At 46.4% G+C, this 18552-nt stretch overlaps 1 protein-coding gene across 3 annotated transcripts in view; it reads right to left on the bottom strand.

The window, feature by feature from the left end:
- Nucleotides 1–18552, bottom strand: part of slc8a1b (solute carrier family 8 member 1b) — an 86312-nt gene that overhangs the window by 15489 nt on the left and 52271 nt on the right. For 2 of the 3 annotated variants that reach the window (XM_029174923.3, XM_029174922.3), the window contains exons 5-6: nt 8081–8199; nt 1459–1604 (exon numbers count right to left, since the gene is read on the bottom strand). In XM_029174923.3, coding sequence (XP_029030756.1) covers nt 1459–1604; nt 8081–8199 — 265 coding nt within the window. Of the gene's footprint in view, nt 1–1458; nt 1605–7664; nt 7775–8080; nt 8200–18552 lie in introns of all 3 variants that reach the window. The other variant, XM_029174924.3, reaches the window with a different exon arrangement.

Here is an 18552-nt window from a genome sequence, read left to right as displayed (position 1 = left end):
CTAGTTCATTTGCGTTCAACCAAAAGCACACTGTGTTTGTCTGAGCAAACTGGACTCTTTGTCATTCTTAAATGCAGTGATTGGTGCGGCCTCATTTCATTCTGCTGACTGGGTGATCACTGGCCATCAGTGCTGATTGCTGAGGTGTCACAAAATGATGGGCTCTTGATCAAGAACCTATTATTTCTTCCCAGACTTCCTCCACATTTAGGGAAGTATAGACTGCTACCAATACACAATTTTAACATGTCCAGTGCTCCTCACTTTTATATCTGTGATTTATGGTTTCATTTCACACTTTATGTAATAAAATCGTAAGAAAACATTTGACTCTCTCTCTCTCTCTCTCTCACACACACACACACACACACACACACACACACACACACACACACACACACACACACACACACACACACACACACACACACACACACACACACACACACACACACACACACACAGACACACACACACGCACACACGCTAATGTAGACGACGTATAGCATCCTATAAAGGAGTGAGCTATTACTGGGTGTTATTAAGAGTGAGCGTGTAGGTGGAGTGGCAGCAATGAACATGCATTAGCACGCACACAGAAACATGGATGGTAATTACATCCACGCTGGCTGTTAGAGTCTGCGTGGGACGAGAGGCAAAGGACGAGATGCACAGGAAGTGTTTCCTGAATGTCATGAGGTGACAGCATGTATGTGTGTTCATCCAACAGTGACCATGATGCTGGTGCTGTTTGACCAGTTGAAGAAAATTCATGTTTGATTCTCTACTCCTCTTCCGAGTACTGGTTATGATTTCACGTGTACATGTAAAGTGCCAATAAACTAAACATAAATAGTATTTACAGTCTGTAATAGAAAAATTGTGCCTTTGTGCTATTTCTTATCCAACACAGTGCTGGTTAGATGCAATACTGAACTGAACATTCTTACACAAACAACTAATCTCCTGTGCTGTCGTACATCAAGTCTAAACATCTGATGTTCCATTTGACTGACTAATAATTTATGATATATGTTTGTCTTTTACAACAGAACACCCGGTCCTCATGGCTTCCATCCTATCTGACTCCCCACCAGACCCAGGCTGTTAAAGCCAATGCATCTTGTCTTGGAAGCTCGGTGTTCCTGTCCTTTGGATAACAAGACATGACGATGCAGAAGTGAGAAAGCAGACATTCTCACAATCAGCAGCGAGATAAGGTGACACAACAATTCCATTGCTGCAGAGAGACATTCCACCAGAGCCAGAGAAAGGGGTTAAAAGGCAGAAGCAACTTGAGGATCGTGGGTTCTTTGCATCACACCTTCGTGGTGTGTGCACTGATCTCCCCAGCTGGTTTTTGGTTTGTTGATGTGCACGATCAACAACTCTCTCATCGGCCTCTTTATGGAAAATTTCCACCACGAGTCCCACATACGCAGCTTCTTCTCATCTTACCTTGAACTCGTACGACTCCTCTATGACGACCTCCAGCTTGACGTGGTCTCCCAACATGGGCCGGCCCATTTCCGCAATGCGCCGCTCCTCTTCGTCCTTCCCCGTCAGCGCCTCCTCTTCCTCCTCCACTTCCTTCTGCTGTTCCTCTGATGACACACAAATATGGAAGATCAGGTGAAGTTATGGCGAAGAAAAGTGCTGCGTGGAGCCATACGTTTCACATACAGGTCACTACAGTAGTTGTCAGTTAGTTTCATGTGAGTGTAAAGTGTAATTGTTATGTGATGACAGGTTGGATCAAAGGATGCTGTTAAATGATGGGATGTAAGGCAGCAGCATCTCTGACTGTGGTCATGTCACTTCAACTAATGCAAATGACTTAAATCAAAGTAGGTTTCATCTACCTTCAGAACTAATTAATATTTCTGAGCATTCATTATTCAGTTTAATAAGCTTAAACTATTTAATAATTAACAATAGCAGCTTAACTAAATGAAAATATACAATCGCTTCCCTACAATCTAGTTATCTCTGCATGACCACGCTCTCTTTCTTTTTCTTCATTTGCCCTTTTCTTTATGGCCTGTGCCAGTAATTGAGACTCACTCTGCAGTCTGGGATCAAAGCGAGGAGCGGTGCTGTGGGGGTTTCACAGAGGCAGGAGAAAAAGGAGGGGAAGCGTGATCAAATTTTCCATAGGGGACCCGTTATCCTGTTACAGCTGATCATTAAGGAGCAGCACAGGGTGGGTCCTCGCTGGGGTTTAGGTGCGTTCAGTCAGTCAGCTCACGCGTCTTCTCATCTACAGTAAAACCTTCCAGCTGCAGACGCACTGAACAGCCCCTGGACTGTACGGGCTGATTTACCTGAAGCATGCACACAAACGCGTCATGGTTTAAGGGCTCTGCAAACGCTCTGAAGGTGGTGAACGGGGGTTTTACACCGTCATCGCTCACTCCTCTCTGACCATGTGTCCTTCAAAGTTCACATTAAGTCAAATCAATTCCAACATGCACGAACACACCATGTAATGGCCATTTAATGAACTCAATTAGGGGACTTCACTAAACCCCAATGTGGGATGAGCGCGGCCTGTTAGACCCCCCCCCCCCCGACAGGCTGGGGGTTAGAGGCTACGTTTGCTGCCGTCAAAGCTGCCGTCTGGAGCATTTAGCAGTTCCCCACTCTGTGGCCTTTCTCTCCATCACAGCTCAGATCAGGTAAAGTAAAATCTTGAAGCATCCGGATGTACAGGGAACTCAACCTTAAAGAATAGTTGAATGTGCTTTCAAACGTCACATTCATTTACTCCAGTAGCGGTGAATGCGTTTGAACGGTGAGATGCACAAAACGCTGGAGAATAAATTCCTCCCCGTCGCCGTTCCTGAAACCACTTCCTCCCGCTTCAATCCCTCTTTTCTTTTGATCTACTGTACTTAATATCATTCTATTATCTTTGTTCCTCATTATTATAACAGATCTGAATTTCTTTGTTTTCCTCTTTCTTCACTCACTTCAAACAAAAAACAATATTACACATTAGTTGCAACTCTGATGACACAGTCAGATTATTACTGTGATGGACAGGAAGTGTAATCACTTAATGATATGTGGTTAGAAATTTGAGTAAATGCTGATATTTTCTGTTCTCATGAAGTGTCTGCCTGAGAGGAGGTTGTGTGTTTATAGTGTGCATGAGGCTTTTACACCTTGTCACAAATTGATAGAGTCCTTCTCTAGACGTGATGGGAAATGACAGGACAGAGAGGGGAGTGGAAGACAGAATGCTGGAGACTCCATATGTGGAGGAAAGGATAGAGAGAAGGAAAAAAATCAATGCAGGGGAGAGGAGGGGATTTTTACACTCTGTCATGTTTGATTGATTCAGGTTCCATCAGAGGAGGCAGAGGGAGATGAGAGTGGGAGGGGAGGTGAGCTGTAAAAGCAGGAGGTGGAGCCGAGCAGAGGAGCCGGTGGAGTTGTCAAGGTAGAGATAAGCAGATGAGCAGGAAACGGCACAGTCGCCATTAAACAATACAGCAGGGGAGGAGACGAGGAGGAGGAGGAGGAAGGAGCTGCTACAACGTCACAGCCGTACATAGTCCCACAGGAGGAGAAGCAGGAGAAGAGGAGAGGACATGAGGAGCAAAGCGAGGTGGGATGACAAGGAAGGAGAGAAGGAAGTGAAGTCTACTACTACTGGAGGAGCAGAGGATCATGGGAAGAAAGTCGACAAAAAGGAAACGAGGATGAGAGAGGGAGGAGGAGACGGTTTAGAAATCAACTCATTTAACTGAGCTGAATAAACTGAGCATCACTGTGATGAAGACAGTAGAAATACATTTATTTACACTAATGATTTATCTAATGGCAGATTAATGGTGCTGTTTCACGAACCTCATTATAATCTATTAATAACATTATTACTCCACTGTGTGAACAATGAGAGGTTCAATTAGTTGGTGCAGTTTGGAGATGAAATAAATACTGAACCACGAATATGGAGACATCATGAACAGACACACATGATGCCACCCGAACCCGAAGCGTCTCAGCACCAGCACCAGGTTATCAACCTGAGCGCTGACAGAACTCCACTCTACAGCACGTGCTGCTGTGAAAGCTCCAGGAGCGAAAGTGAATTGAATTAAACCAATGTTCACGCACAAACACACACAAAGGGCAGAGAAAGGACACAAGTACAGGGAGCATGAGAGGAGAGGACACCGCTGTCAGACACAATCTGTCACACCAGCGTGTGTTTGCATCCGCGTGGCCATACTGTACGTTGCCATGCGTTTTACAGGAGCAGCGTATAAGCGGGACTGTGTGTGTGTGTGTGTGTGTGTGTGTGGGGACACGGGGTCAGCTCCCTCTGCAGGCGCGTGTGTTTTCAGCTGCTTCCCTCTCAGCTGTTCCCTCCTCGCCCAGATGACTGACGGAGGTTCACAGGCTGCAGTGAACTCGCCTCTGCCCGCCGCTGTCCTGAGGCTCCTTTTGACCAAAGCAAAACCTGCAACATCACAGGGTCAACTGGAAACTTCTGAAGCTCCCTGCAAACCAGCTTCCTAGTCCTGCACGCATGATGAGACCTCACGCAACAGCTCGACACATTTTGTGTTAGCGATCAGCAATAACACGGTCGCGTGACTGGATGTGCCTCCACCTGCAGATGTCAAACATCGACCTCCACCTGCTCAAACGAACACAGCTGCTCTCGCACGCGATGAAAGGCCGTGCAGGAAAACCCAGCAAACCCGAACAGGATCCAGTGGATCCATGGGAACGGAGCTGACGTGGCTGAGGTCAGCGGGTGGAGTGGGTCACTATTTAAATGCCTACACTTGATATTGGTGTCCTGTTTATTCTGAAAACCTCAGTGGGACATTGGAACTGTAAATTTAATACTGTTTATCATCAGGTCAACGTCTCAAGCACATGCATCAAACGCTGCTACTGAGCTTTTTTCATATTCCACGAATCATCAACCAGGCACAAGGTGAACGACTGGCGCGTTTATCTCACCATCTTTCTGTACAACACGCTCACATCAGCACCAGATGTCAGATGAAGCGCTTGTTCTCTCACTACAATCACCCAGCAACGAATAACAAGAAAGGAGCGATGTCGGGCTTTTATCTATGGCTCTGAGGCACTTCACTAATATTTGAAGGAGATGAAACAGGACCTCGCTGGATTCCAATAAGAATGTTTTCTGGAATTATTATCTGGAGGCGCCGCTCGAGCATTAATCAACATTACAGAGCGAGCGTGGCTCTTTTGGTTGCGTTTCAGCACCACCACCAAGTCACCGGCGCGGGCACTTAAAAGCCCATTTGAAGTCTGCTGGCTTGTGCCAAAACATATTGAGCAAATCAATTGTCCTGTGCGTCCCAGAGTCTCTGTGTGCTTTGGGTGCAACTCACTTAAAGCGCGGCCTGGTAAACAGCAGCACAGAGACAGGGACTGGAACGAGACGAGCGCACGTGGGAGCGCAGACGCGCAGCAGAAGCAACACGTGGACACGCGAGCAGGCGTGTGATGAGACACAGACAGCGAGGGCCGAGGCCGTAAAGCTCCGTGGAGGACTCGTTTAGCACAGAGGGAAGCAGCAGTGCTTCATAAAACACACTCATTAGACACACGAGCCCTGAAGTGCGAGCGTGCACGTGAGCGTGCACGTGAGCGTGCGCGTCCCGAAGGTGTGTTTGATCTCCTGACTGAGATAATGTGAAACTCAGCCCCTGTCTTTGATCCCCTCATCACTATAAACACTGCTGATGCCTGATGCACACACTGTCATTAACACACTGATAGAGTCCATGAGCCGCACACACACCACTGCTTTTAATGGTAATGTGGCTTTAAGGCCTGGAAACAAAGCACATCAGCCGACAAAGGATCATCAGTAACTTCACTTGGTTCTGACTCATCTACATAACCAGTGGTGTGTTTGGGGTTGTTCCAATGGGTCCGATGACAAACAGATGTGATACTAATCTACCTGTTGGTTCTACAAAACGCTTTGCTTGTTGGTTCTGTAACATAAGATGAGGATGAGAAGCTCCTGCGTCTGAGCTGCCTTCTTGGGTTTCATTATAATAACGGACATGTTTTCAGGAAAACAAAGCTCTTGTCATTTCAGTGACGCTGCATTTTCCACATCATCCAGTCGCTTCTAAACGGTTCATTTAGCTCAGAAGAGTTTTCAGCCCTGCAGCTTGATGCAGCGTTTTGTCTGCTGCCAAAACTACTTGATATTTTGCTGTACTTTCATTTCCTGAAAGTGATGAATATTACATTAAAATCAAATTACCGTACATTAAACTCACAGCTCTTGTTTATGGGCAACGCTATTTGTGATGATGATGTTTGTCTTGTGCATCAACGTGATATTTCTGTGCTGAGGGCGTTTATTTCTTCACTACTGTCAAAATGCAGTTGAATTTGTTGCCTCCTTTAACGTGATGACGGAAAATTTGCCGAAGCATGAATGACGATCAGTTGTGAGCGTTACCTCTGCATTTTCTCTTATGGAACAACACTTTATATTCCAGCTGTGTGTGAGCACTTTGAAGACAGGGCGACATTTTCAAACAGCAGCACAGAACAGATCTTAAAGCCAAAACCCCTCTTGAATGGATGAGGGGCGTCTAAAAGCACAGGGCAGAGGAAAAGGACAGAACAAGAAAGAAGAGGACAGGTGTGACTCCCCCGGAGTTTTCTGTTGGACGTCTGAATAGAAGCACGTGGGTAAAACAGAAAAAGGAAGCTGGGAAGTAGAGGGAGAGAGCAGCCGCATTTTCAAGCTGAATCCCAAATCAACAGGCCTGTTGAAACCCGAGCGTCTGGGGAGCAGCGCTGCCTTTGTCACTTTAGAAATATGGTAAAGTGCCACTAATGCTTTGATTGTATTGATTCTGTTTCTTGCAGTGGGTCCAGATATAGTGTTGGTTTTTTGCCAGCTCTAAAGTGCTCGTGTCTTGTCCATCACATTTTTTCATATGATCATGATTTTGGTCTTTTCAAATATAAAAATGGTTCAAACTGCAGGTTCAGCAATGCGTTTGATGCTGCAACTGCTTCCTGTTCTTACGTAACCAAATAATGAAATATCAGATTTATTGATTAATTAAATCATTTTCATTTAAATTATTAAATCATCATCATATAAATCATTGTTTAATTTAACCTGACGAGTGTTTCACCTATTGACTAGTTAATCTGTGATCTGTTCCTTTTAGTTCTACTGTAGGGAACAATGAATGAAAGACCCTGATTCTCAGACTGGTGAGTGGAAAAAGAAGTGGACCTGTAGATTTTCATTTTCCACTGTGAATCTTAGTAATCAAGCAGAATTCCCTGCACTGCTCTGACTGTCTCGTTTTAATGAACCTTGACCCAAATGTTTGAGAAATGACACTTCGAGTCCAGTCATGATTCTGGACTCTCTCCTCCACAATCATATACAAAAACGTGTCTAAAACACTCTGCGTTGTAGCTTTAAGTGACCAGAATGCGTTTGTGGCTGTTTTCAGGCTGGTTTGCATTTATCCACAATTGTTCTGAAGGTTTAGAAGCTGAAACTTTCTGTTCTATTATTAATCTGCATTCACTGGCACACAAATGCATTGTGTATCTGCTTTATGAAGCCTGTTGATTCCAGATTCACTGAAGCCTCAATCAGCGCTGCCTGGACGTCACACCTGTCCACTCCTTCCCGCTGCGTCTCCACTGGGGGCTTTCCAGCAGAACGTAGAAGGTGGACTGCTTATTGTACACCTCCCGGTCTAAGATCCTAAGGGTTATGGTCTTCCTGTATGAGACACAGACACACACAGACACACACACAAACACAGAGGAAGGATGTGAATGCATGCATGGTACACGGAATACATGGCAGCAATGCGCAAACATACACACGCGCACACACACACACACACACACACACACACACACTCACACACAGTGGCGCCGTGGATGTGGTGAGATGAGGTGAGACACAACCTGGTACATGTTCATAGTCACAGAAAGCAAACAGAAAACGAGGCCTAATGGCCTCCGTGCAGCTCCACGTGCTGAGAACACGTCTGGAACCCGCGGGTCGCGGGTCGCGGCTCACCCTCCTCCTGTCCCTTGCTGTCGTTGCTCTCCACCAGGCGAGGCTCTCGGATCTCTATGTAGAACGTTTTGTTCTTCTCGTACTCCTCATCATCGATTATTTTCACCTTGATGGTTTTACTGGAGAGGAGGAGGAGGGGGGAGGAGAAAGAAGAGCAGAAGGGAAGAAGAAGAAGGAGGGAGAAACGTGAGGAAAGAACAAGCTGGAAACTGGAAAACCAAGAGGAAACTGGAGAACAGAACGTGGCAGTGTCACGTGCAGCAGAAGCTCACCAGCGGTCCATTCAACAGGAATACTCAATAACTCCTATACAGTAAATAAGGTGTCAGACGCCTCTCATTTTAATATTAGGAGACTGCAGGGCAGAAAGCGAGTGCAGGTTGTGACGGATGCACCAGCTGCTGCTGCTGCACCTAACGAGGCCCAGTCACAGTCACAGTCCAGCTCGCTGGTGTGTGATCAGGCTGAAACCCCTGGAACAGCACCGCTTTGCCTCACACATGCATGGATGTCTGGACTGGACCTTCACATGCGACATGAATCATAGCAGAGATTTAAACTGTACAACGAGGACAAACCCGCGATTCTCCACTCAGAGCTGAGTTTTCAACAACAGTATCGTGTAGCAACAGCTATCGATCAGCCAAATGCTCCAGTGAGAGTACGGAGGGAGGAAGGGGGGAGTGTGTATTTATTGTGGCAGTTGGCCTTGGTCATATTTGGCAGACAGGCTAATATCTGAGGTCACAGCGCTGTGGAGCAGGACGCAGTGTGTGTGTGTGCGTGTGTGCGTGTGTGTGTGTGTGTGTGTGTGTGAAGGCGTGAAGGCATCACATGTGAATGTTTGTGTTTATCTTGTGTTTGCAGTCTGGAACCAAACCCACATTCTAGTCCACACCCACTGCAGGCAATACCTTTAATCTGACCTATGGGGTGGGAAATGGGAACACACACGCACACGCGCACGCACACTTACATAAGCCATTATCTCTGATCGCAGGTTGGATCGTGAGCCGGCAGCACGTTAAGCAGCGTTACATTTGAAGTGAGCATCTATTTGAAGATAGACGGCACTAAACAACTTTATGCACACAATAATGTATTTACAGTAAATGTGTTTAGCTGGCTGAGTAAGAGTATTCAAAAAGTACTACCTGAGTACTTGTGTGTGCAGTATTCCCCTAATCACTGACAGCTTGCAGCGCTCAGGACAGAAGGCACACGGCTGCCTGCTATTCATCAATGATATAATTATACACAGGGACGTCAGCGTTTAATCTATCACCTGTATAATACTAACACAGTGGAGGTTAATCCATTAAAATATCATATGTAAACACAGACACATACAAATGTCAGAGGTGAACTCGCTCCACTTGAGGGATTAGACCCATCCATCACTGTCCCATGACAGCACGAGAAGCTGGAGGAGCTCATCATCAACAGACGGTTAACGGTCGGTTAACAGATGTGCTGGTGTAAAACCCTCCCCTGCCTCAAGATGGTGCCCTTGAGCAAGGTCCCTCACGAGGAGGGGAGGCCTCAGCCAATGCTCTTATGCTCCCACTTTGAATTTCATTACGTCCACAACTACCAGTTCAATTAGCAGATTAAAAACAAGCCCGGTAACAATTAATGGAGGCGTCACAGTGGATGTTTTATGACGTTCACGCCTCCATTCAGCAGCGCGACGACCGGCCGCCGGCTCAGGCTGGAGCTCAGCAGCTCCACGGCTGCTCGGGCCTCCAACCACCGCAGCCTCCGGTTATTAGGAGATAACACAGTGGAGCCACAGCGATGCTGCACGAGACCCACAGTGCCCATGTGTGAGGTTCAGAATGAGAAGAGAGCAGCAGCAAGCAACAAGTGCGTTTGGTGCTGCCATGAATGAGGAGAAACCTAAACACAGCGGGCGCAGAAAAAAAGGGGACCTGCTTTTCCAAATACACAATGTGCCAACGATCGTAGAAGCTGCCGGGGCCTTGATAATGTCAAGGTCAGGAACGGTGACTCCTCTGAAGCTCCTTCTAGTGTCACACACTGAATATGTGAAAACACACACACACACACGCCTGCATGGAGTGGCTATAGAGTATGCCGTCCTGTTGCCATGGAAACCCAGTGTTTGGGTAGCTAACGCGGGAGCAGAAAATTGTTTTCAGACCCTGATTCATCCACTTGTGTGTGGATGTATTTACAGTGGACCTGTGCACTTATTGATTCGTAGGTGTAAATGTGCGCATGTGCATCATTTGGGTGAGAAATCGCACAACGTCACCACTCAGTCGCCGCCTATAAAGGCGCCGTCCTCACGTCCTACACGTTCCCACCACCGCTGTAGGGTTTCCAGCAGGTTTTCCACAGGGGCAGCGGCCCAGAGCATGCGGCGTCACACTAGCACGACAACGTTTCCTGATGTAACGCACCATCATGGTTCAAACACACAGGACGTGTCCAGAGCTCAGCATCTGAGCAGCTGGGACAGATCCCGGCTCCATCCCTTCGCCATCACACTCTGCGTAATCCTATTTGTCTCCAGGTTTCTTTTACCAACAGAATTCCTCCAACACATTTATGATTTTCCACACTCGACCGCTCTCATAATAAATGATTTTGCAGGTCTTGGCTTTAGTGCTGCTGCAGTTTCGATCCAGAATTTTGCCATCACACATTATAACAGGAACGTGAAGACGGAGCTCTGTTAAGGAGCATTTGGCGACCGACAATGATCCAATGTCCTGCCGCTCCATGATCACATGTTTCCTTCCAAAGATGAAAACACTGGAACTGGAAAGAGGACAGGGCCGATATGAGGCAACGTCTGGACTCGAACCCAAACCACTTACCACCATGAATAATTATAAGCTGCAGTAGATAAAGATTTTTAAACACCAATGATTGTCGTCATTTATTCAAATTTATGTCAAAAGCCCAGAAGCTCATATGTTGAATGATTTAGCCTGTACGTTTCATATTTCTATTCAATGCCTGACCAGTGTTCATTTTTCCACATTTGCCGGTGTAAATAATTACGTCTGCGTTTCAGCCACGTACTGCTTTGCGTTGCGAGTGTGTGGTTGACACTAACAGAGCTCTCAGCCCGGCTCCCACGTGCAAACATACGTACACAGGAAGCAGTAAACAGGCAGCTCCTCCAACCTGCCTCCGCCACGGCTTCGCATTTTGGATCGGAAAATTTAAACGGGGGAAGCGATGTTTTATATTGGGTTCGAGTGAGAAAAATGCTGCTACTCTGCTGGATGCTGTTGTGTTGTGCTTGTGTTGTGTTCGTGTGTGTGTGTGTAGTGGACAAAAAAGTCAGATGAACATCACAATGACTGAATATGCTGCATGAAGATGCATGTTTGCATATTTGGACCTCGCAGACTAAACTTGTGTGATTGTGTGTGTACACATGTACGTAGTGTATAATTCGTGGTGACTTGTGTTATCGCAGCTCATTCGTTAGTGTTTTGAGGATGGATAAGTGAGTTGTAAGTTGTCTTTGTGTCTCTGACATTTCCGTTTCTGAAGCTCTGTGGCCGATACGCACTTCAGCAAAGCTTTTGTGTTATGAGGGAACTTGGAACAACACAAAGTAAAAGCAACATGTGACCCAAGTTCCGTGATCAATGTCAGTTCATCATAAAAAAACCTCTCTCTCAGACAAGTCTAATGAAACTTTGCTCACAGCCTCATCATTATATGTCAACAGCACAGCTGATTCTGCTTTTAAAGCTGTAATGAAATGAAAACAGGCTGCCTGAGGAGAAGAAAAGCAATTTCAACCTGAGTTATGCTTTATAAATATTCAGTGTGACTGAAACATTTAAATAAAAAATATACAGAGTTATGCCTAAACTCGCACAAGTTTACAGAGAAACTAAATTCAATTAGAAAATGAAATTCCTTGTTTTTTTTCTAGTAGCCAGTGGTTAAAATGTTCTGTTACGCTTCAGTTGTGTTTGTGAGGCAGAGGAATCTCATAATTTGCTTTTTTTTCACCTCACTGTCACTTTATCAGTCTGATGCTAAGCAGGCAGCTGAAGCTAACGCCCGTTTATAGGGTCTATGAGGTCTGTGGGAGCTGTGGGGTCTGTGGGTGCTGTGAGGTCTGTGGGAGCTGTGGGTGCTGTGAGGTCTGTGGGAGCTGTGAGGTCTGTGGGAACTGTGGGTGCTGTGAGGTCTGTGGGAGCTGTGGGTGCTGTGAGGTCTGTGGGAGCTGTGGGTGCTGTGAGGTCTGTGGGTGCTGTGAGGTCTGTGGGAGCTGTGGGTGCTGTGAGGTCTGTGGGAACTGTGGGTGCTGTGAGGTCTGTGGGAGCTGTGGGTGCTGTGAGGTCTGTGGGAGCTGTGAGGTCTGTGGGAGCTGTGGGTGCTGTGAGGTCTGTGGGTGCTGTGGGGTCTGTGGGCGCTGTGAGGTCTGTGGGAGCTGTGGGTGCTGTGAGGTCTGTGGGTGCTGTGGGGTCTGTGAGGTCTGTGGGTGCTGTGGGGTCTGTGGGTGCTGTGAGGTCTGTGGGAGCTGTGGGGTCTGTGGGAGCTGTGGGTGCTGTGAGGTCTGTGGGTGCTGTGGGGTCTGTGGGGCTGTGAGGTCTGTGGGAGCTGTGGGTGCTGTGAGGTCTGTGGGAGCTGTGGGTGCTGTGGGTGCTGTGAGGTCTGAGGGAGCTGTGGGTGCTGTGGGGTCTGTGGGTGCTGTGGGTGCTGTGGGGTCTGTGGGGTCTGTGTCTGGGTGTGTGCTGCCATGTTCTCTACGGCTGCAGGGAGTTTCCCTCGCTTGTCCCCGGCTCCCTCTGTGTCTGGATGTCTCACTCTCCCTTCATTCCCATCTGCAGTATATTTTTTTAACCTAATATGGAGTTTGGAAAATCCAGGGGTCTCCCTCACAGCCATAAACACACTGACACGGCGTCACACAGGAAATGTCTTCACGGACCACGTAAATATAAGTGAACACGTTTATGAGAATGCGTGTTGGGAGGAGGAGGCTGCCTTTTTTGGGGACACGCGGGCGATAGGGAAAACTGCCTGGGGCATTAGGCAGGATGTGTTTGGATGCTAATGATAATAACTCAACTCACTATAATAATTAACAGCATTCATGTGCACTTAATCCTTTAGCAGCTGAATTTAAAATAAGAATGAACCTGCAACACGGCTAAGAATAATAACAATATATTAATTGTATAAATAATCTTTACAGTGTTTATCTCTGTCCATTTGTTCTCTCATTTATTGCTCAGTTCTTTTTTGTTTTTGTCTCTAAGGCACGAAAGTCTTTTGCTGAGCTTAAAGACAGAGACAGCACTAGCACTTAATTACGTTTTTATGTATTCGAGTCAGGATTAAGTTAGATATCGCTGAGCTCAGCAATCTGCAAGCGCTACACAACATTCACACAGCAAGACAGGGGTTAGGGATGAAGAGGAGGAAGAGTGACAGATGGAGGGGCTGCAGAACAAGAAGAGTGCAAATATCACTTTCTCTATGCAGAGACCCACAACTACTGCACCTAATGAGGGCGAGTACCTTCTGTATGTGTGTGTGAGAGAATATGAATGCTAATCAGCTGATGCTGCCAAAGCAGCTGCAGCGCTCCACCATTTCCAGGCCATTTATGAGCTCTAAGCTGCGTGATGGGATCAGGGCTTATGGAGAGTGACGCATCGTCAAGTGGACTGAAGAGCCTCTGGAGCCACAAGCCGCGAGTGTGGAAGTGAAAACGCGTCCTTTCCACTGACTGCTCCAACGTCAAATGTCACAAATAAAAGCTCCTAGACCTGAAACACCTAGAAGAGCACAGACCCTCAGTCACATTCCTGTCTCATTCGGTAGATGCAATAACTAATTACTGTTAGAATAAGCCCCATGTGACCCGTTCGCCCACCGGCTCCACCAAAGATGGAGCCCAGCCTGAAAGTCATGTCACGCTGTGTGTGGGGAGATACTGCAAACTCTGACAGGAGGAAATGATCAGGCTTGTGTGTTCAGTTAAAGCTGGAGACGCCGCTACCGTCCGGCGCATGAGAAGAAAAACGGCGTCAAAGACGAGCGTGATCGGCTCCTCAGCGCAGACGAGAACACAAACACCTGCGAGGAGTTTCTGATAATGACGTTGTCAGAGCATCGTCTGCTTCCTGTGACACGTTCAGACTATCAGCTACATCTGCTCGGAGCCAATTTCCATCTGAGGAGAGATAAGAACACAGAGTCACCGCTGGCGACGACGCTGTCACCGGCGAAGCAGCCGTGATCCCATCCTAATGGAAACATTACTGGTTCACACGCATGCAGCGCTGGAAGGTTTTGGACTTTTGTGGAACTCACTCAGCTCTTTGTGCATTCGTGATTCCCTCTAAATGACTTTTCTGGAGATAAAATGAATTCAGAACAGCAGGAGAACACGCTGCCCTCCCTTTAACCCGACCACAGCATCCGTTTGACTGTGGGCACGTTTAAAATACTGTACATACACACACAGTGTGAGAGGGAAGCTCCTTAGAATAACAAATAACGGGGAGGTGGGATGTGGAATCAATGCGCAGTACACGTCTTTTCCTAGAAGCCGTGCTGTGAGCAGCCTGTAGCAGTGGGCCATAACTTGTTAGCAGGAAACATCAGTAGGCGCTGCTTGCCAATGCTGAGTACGACCACACAAAGGACAGCGGGGGAAAAGCCAACGGCCGCTATTCACGCGGCTGGAGCGCTTACAATAAATCTCAGTGTTCCTCCGTCCACCGCTTGCTCTTTGCCATTTTCCTTTACAGGCTTGTTTCGGGCCCCCTTCCTTCCTCTGACATTTCCTTTCAATCTAAAGATTCCCTGCTTTCGATTCCTCCCGCGTGCGGCTCTTCCTCCTCGCCCTCGTCTTCCTCCTTTTGTTGGCTGATTAAGTTTAGCAGTGACACACTATTCCAGTTGGCCACTCACACACAAACTGCAAATCTCCTTTTCCCCCTACAATTTTCAAATGAATTTTACTGGCATCAGTGAAGCAGCCCATTCACCTCCCTCTTCAGCACCTCTCTGTTTCTGATGGAGTTCACTTCAGAGAGCTTCGTTAGTATGATTCAATGACTCTGTCACCTCCTCCCTCCACCCTACTCATTACTTTGTCTCCCTCTCACTATCAATTAAAATAGGGTTTAAAATAGATTTTTCAGCACGTCACAAACCAACGCTGCCGCTCTTTAACAGCAGCTGAGCTGATTGTGCAAACCTCAAAAACCATCTGGAACGTCGCCTTCGAGTTCCTTCACGCCAACCTTTGCTTTTTTTTTTTTTTTGCTTTGCTTGTTTTTGATGATCCTTTGCTGATTTTTTTTCATTCATTAGTAATGACAGTTGTATTGGAATGAGATGATACAATAGATGGGTAGAAGCTGCTGCATTCATGCTGTGACCTACAGTAAAGAAACCCGGTAACTGTGACTCTCCTGTTTCTACTTTTTATTATTAACAGCCATGTGAAGCCATGTTTTCCAAGGTTCCCCTGTCCCAGGGTGTTGAGGAAAATAATGACCGCTAAATAAATAAAGAGAACGAAATAGAAAGATTGGTTACAACAAGAAGCCTGACATGTTGTTGCCACGGCAACCAGCAGGGCTCAGTATCCAAGGCAGTTCCGCGGCTGCGTTTGACTAATTGATTATAGCTCACGGACGCCTGGGGGCAGGACGGAAGGTTATTCAGAATCAATAAAAACATTATAAAAGTTTAAACTTGAATTATTTCTCCTAAACCATTCCATGATCTGCAAATGAACCTTGTTTTTAGCCGTCTAGTGAGGAAGCAGCTGGTGAATGTACAGTAGGTGAGATTAACACGCTTTTATTTTTCACAGACGCTTTCTTGGGGTTCGTGTTCTCGTTAATCATTTTAATAGCAAATATTGCCCAGTTAAAGGATAATACACTATAGCCATACATGGCCAAATCAGCCACATGACCTCTGTCCTCATATGGTTGTGTATACATAGATGCTGATAAACGTATACAGCTGTCAGCCGGGGAGGATAAACAGCCCCATCGCTCCATCTCCACACTCCTCCAGCTTGTTCTTTCCTTTTGTAGCTCCAGATGCTTGCATCATACTGATAACTAGCTGTCCCTTCAATCGGTCGATCAATGTGGCTTTGATTTCCCTAAAAGGCTCATTATTGATTACGTGAATTCTGCAGGGGACGGACAGTCTGTGATTCCTTACGTCATTTATGAATAGTAATAGATAGGCCATCCACTTGCTTTCATATCGTTCTTATCATAGTGGAAAACTTCACAATTAAAAATAAACGTTCCAATGAGAACTGTGTTTAAAATACTACATTTAGAACATGACACTTAGTGACATTAAACGGTTTAAAGATTAATGTGATGCTGTAGTCTGGAAAATTATCGTCGAGACAGCTCCTGTTGAAACAACGGAAAAACAAGACAAGCTCGCTCTGGGTTTTAATGCATCTATTTCTGCTTTACCCATCACTTCACCTCCTTCACGTTCCATTGACACCAGTGTCATCTTACTGTGTGAAACATAGTTCCGAGGTCGGGGGATTTGTTCAGCGACAGCGATGTTTTCACCTCTGTGATGCTGTCAGACAAGGTGAAATGTATCCGCTCCTTTGTGGAAGCATAGCTGACCGGCCACAGCTCAATGGGGGAGGCGCACGCATACGAAGGGCCTCACTACGGCCTCACTACGGCCTCACTACGGCCTCACTCAGGCTCCCGGGCCCTGGAATAGTGCTAAGCTCCTGTTCTGCTTTAAAGCTCTTTTGTGTGTTTCGCTTTATCACTTCCTCTGCATGACTTATTCAGTCTTTTATGTGGACATGCACGCTCTAAAACACACACACGTTTTATTATCCGGAAAACAGGAATGAAATGTGACACAAAAGGCATCCCAGACATTTGGGAGCAGGCAATCATAAATTCTCACACACTCATATTACTTCATTTTCTGAAAATAGAAACAGAAAACTGACCTAGAAAGCATGTGGAACACACTGCTACACTCACAATCCCCTTTTGAAACTTCACTTCGGTTTCACAGTAATGAAAAAGTAAAAACTGACAATTATCACGATACAGAAAAATAAAGATGATTATTATTTCAGTCACTGATCTACAATAGAACAATGCGTATCTGATGTTAGATACAGATACTGTACAGAGAAGAATCCATTTTACCAGGAGAAAAATAAATGATGGACTGAAGAAAACGCAGGAGGAGACTGAAGGATTGTGACTGAGGTGCTAAAACGGTCCCTGAGGGAATCACCCAACTGACTGGGGGTGAGACAGGGGTCAACCAATCACAGGCAGGTGTTCTGACATGGACATAAACAACGCTGGTGTTTGCGTCGGCTGGATTTCACCAACACAGATTTCTAGGGAAATGCCTTTGTGAAGAGCAACATCAAAGAGAACCTGTGTTAATATGAAGAGAAGCTACAGGAAACATTCAGCGTGATGAAGAATGGGGGACAACATTTAATCGAGAAGTCATAAGTTAGTTCAGGGCCTGCGTGACAGAAATCAATATTCAAGCCATAGCTGGTGTAAAAACTCGGAGCTATTACTGATCTGGCTGAGGAATCAGGCCGCGAGAGAGGTTGATAAAGATGAAGAGAGACATCCAGCAATTTACCAGGTCTGCGGTAATCATCCCCTCTGATATTCACAACGAGCACTTTGATTGAAGCCTCGATGTGCGGAGGAACGTAGTGTCGCTTGACAGCACGTCTGTGAATGTCAAGGGGAAACATCCCGTCGCAGGTGAATCATTTGAGAGTCCATTTTACAGCTTTTTCTGCTAAAGTCATAGACCCCAGCATCAGTTTAAGTCTGAGACTTCCTTTCCTGTGGTAGAGTACAGCATATACTGTTGATCCTGTTGCTTCATGCTCAGAGGATGAAGGCGAGAGACCTGCACACAATGACGGTCTAAGCTGGTGCCATAATTAACCCACCGTCTTCATCAGATTAACCTGTTTTTGGATGAAAGTAAAGCCAGGCCGCCTGCACACCGACCTGCTGACTCCAGGCTGCCCACGTATCAGCTCTGATAGATCAATGCGTGGATGTAGCGTCCGCAGCCCCTGCACCCAAACTACAGAGAAGGAGTGAAATGGAAAAGCAGTGGCTGCGGTGGCAGCGATGCAGATTACGATCACCTCCACAAACTACGCTCCTCATCTAATTCAGTGTTTTCCCTCTGGCTGAATGGGACGGAGGCTGATAAACGACTGGGCCCATCGTTATCTTCGGCTGGATGAATATTAGAGACGAGTGTTGCTCCTCCTTCCCTCCGTTTGTTGTACATCATCTTACATAACGCTGTAACGTTGTAAGGTCTTTTTTACGAGTCACACATGAACACACAGAGGATTCAGTGTTTTATCAGCAGCATGAAGTCCAGCAGAGCAAATTACGGCCTCCGTGCAGCACAGTTATTGCTATCGTCATAGCAACTATACA

This window comes from Betta splendens, chromosome 15 (genome assembly GCF_900634795.4).
Source record: "Betta splendens chromosome 15, fBetSpl5.4, whole genome shotgun sequence".
NCBI lineage: Eukaryota > Metazoa > Chordata > Actinopteri > Anabantiformes > Osphronemidae > Betta > Betta splendens.
Note: the sequence above shows the minus strand (reverse complement) of the source record. Positions and strands in the feature narration are given on the sequence as shown.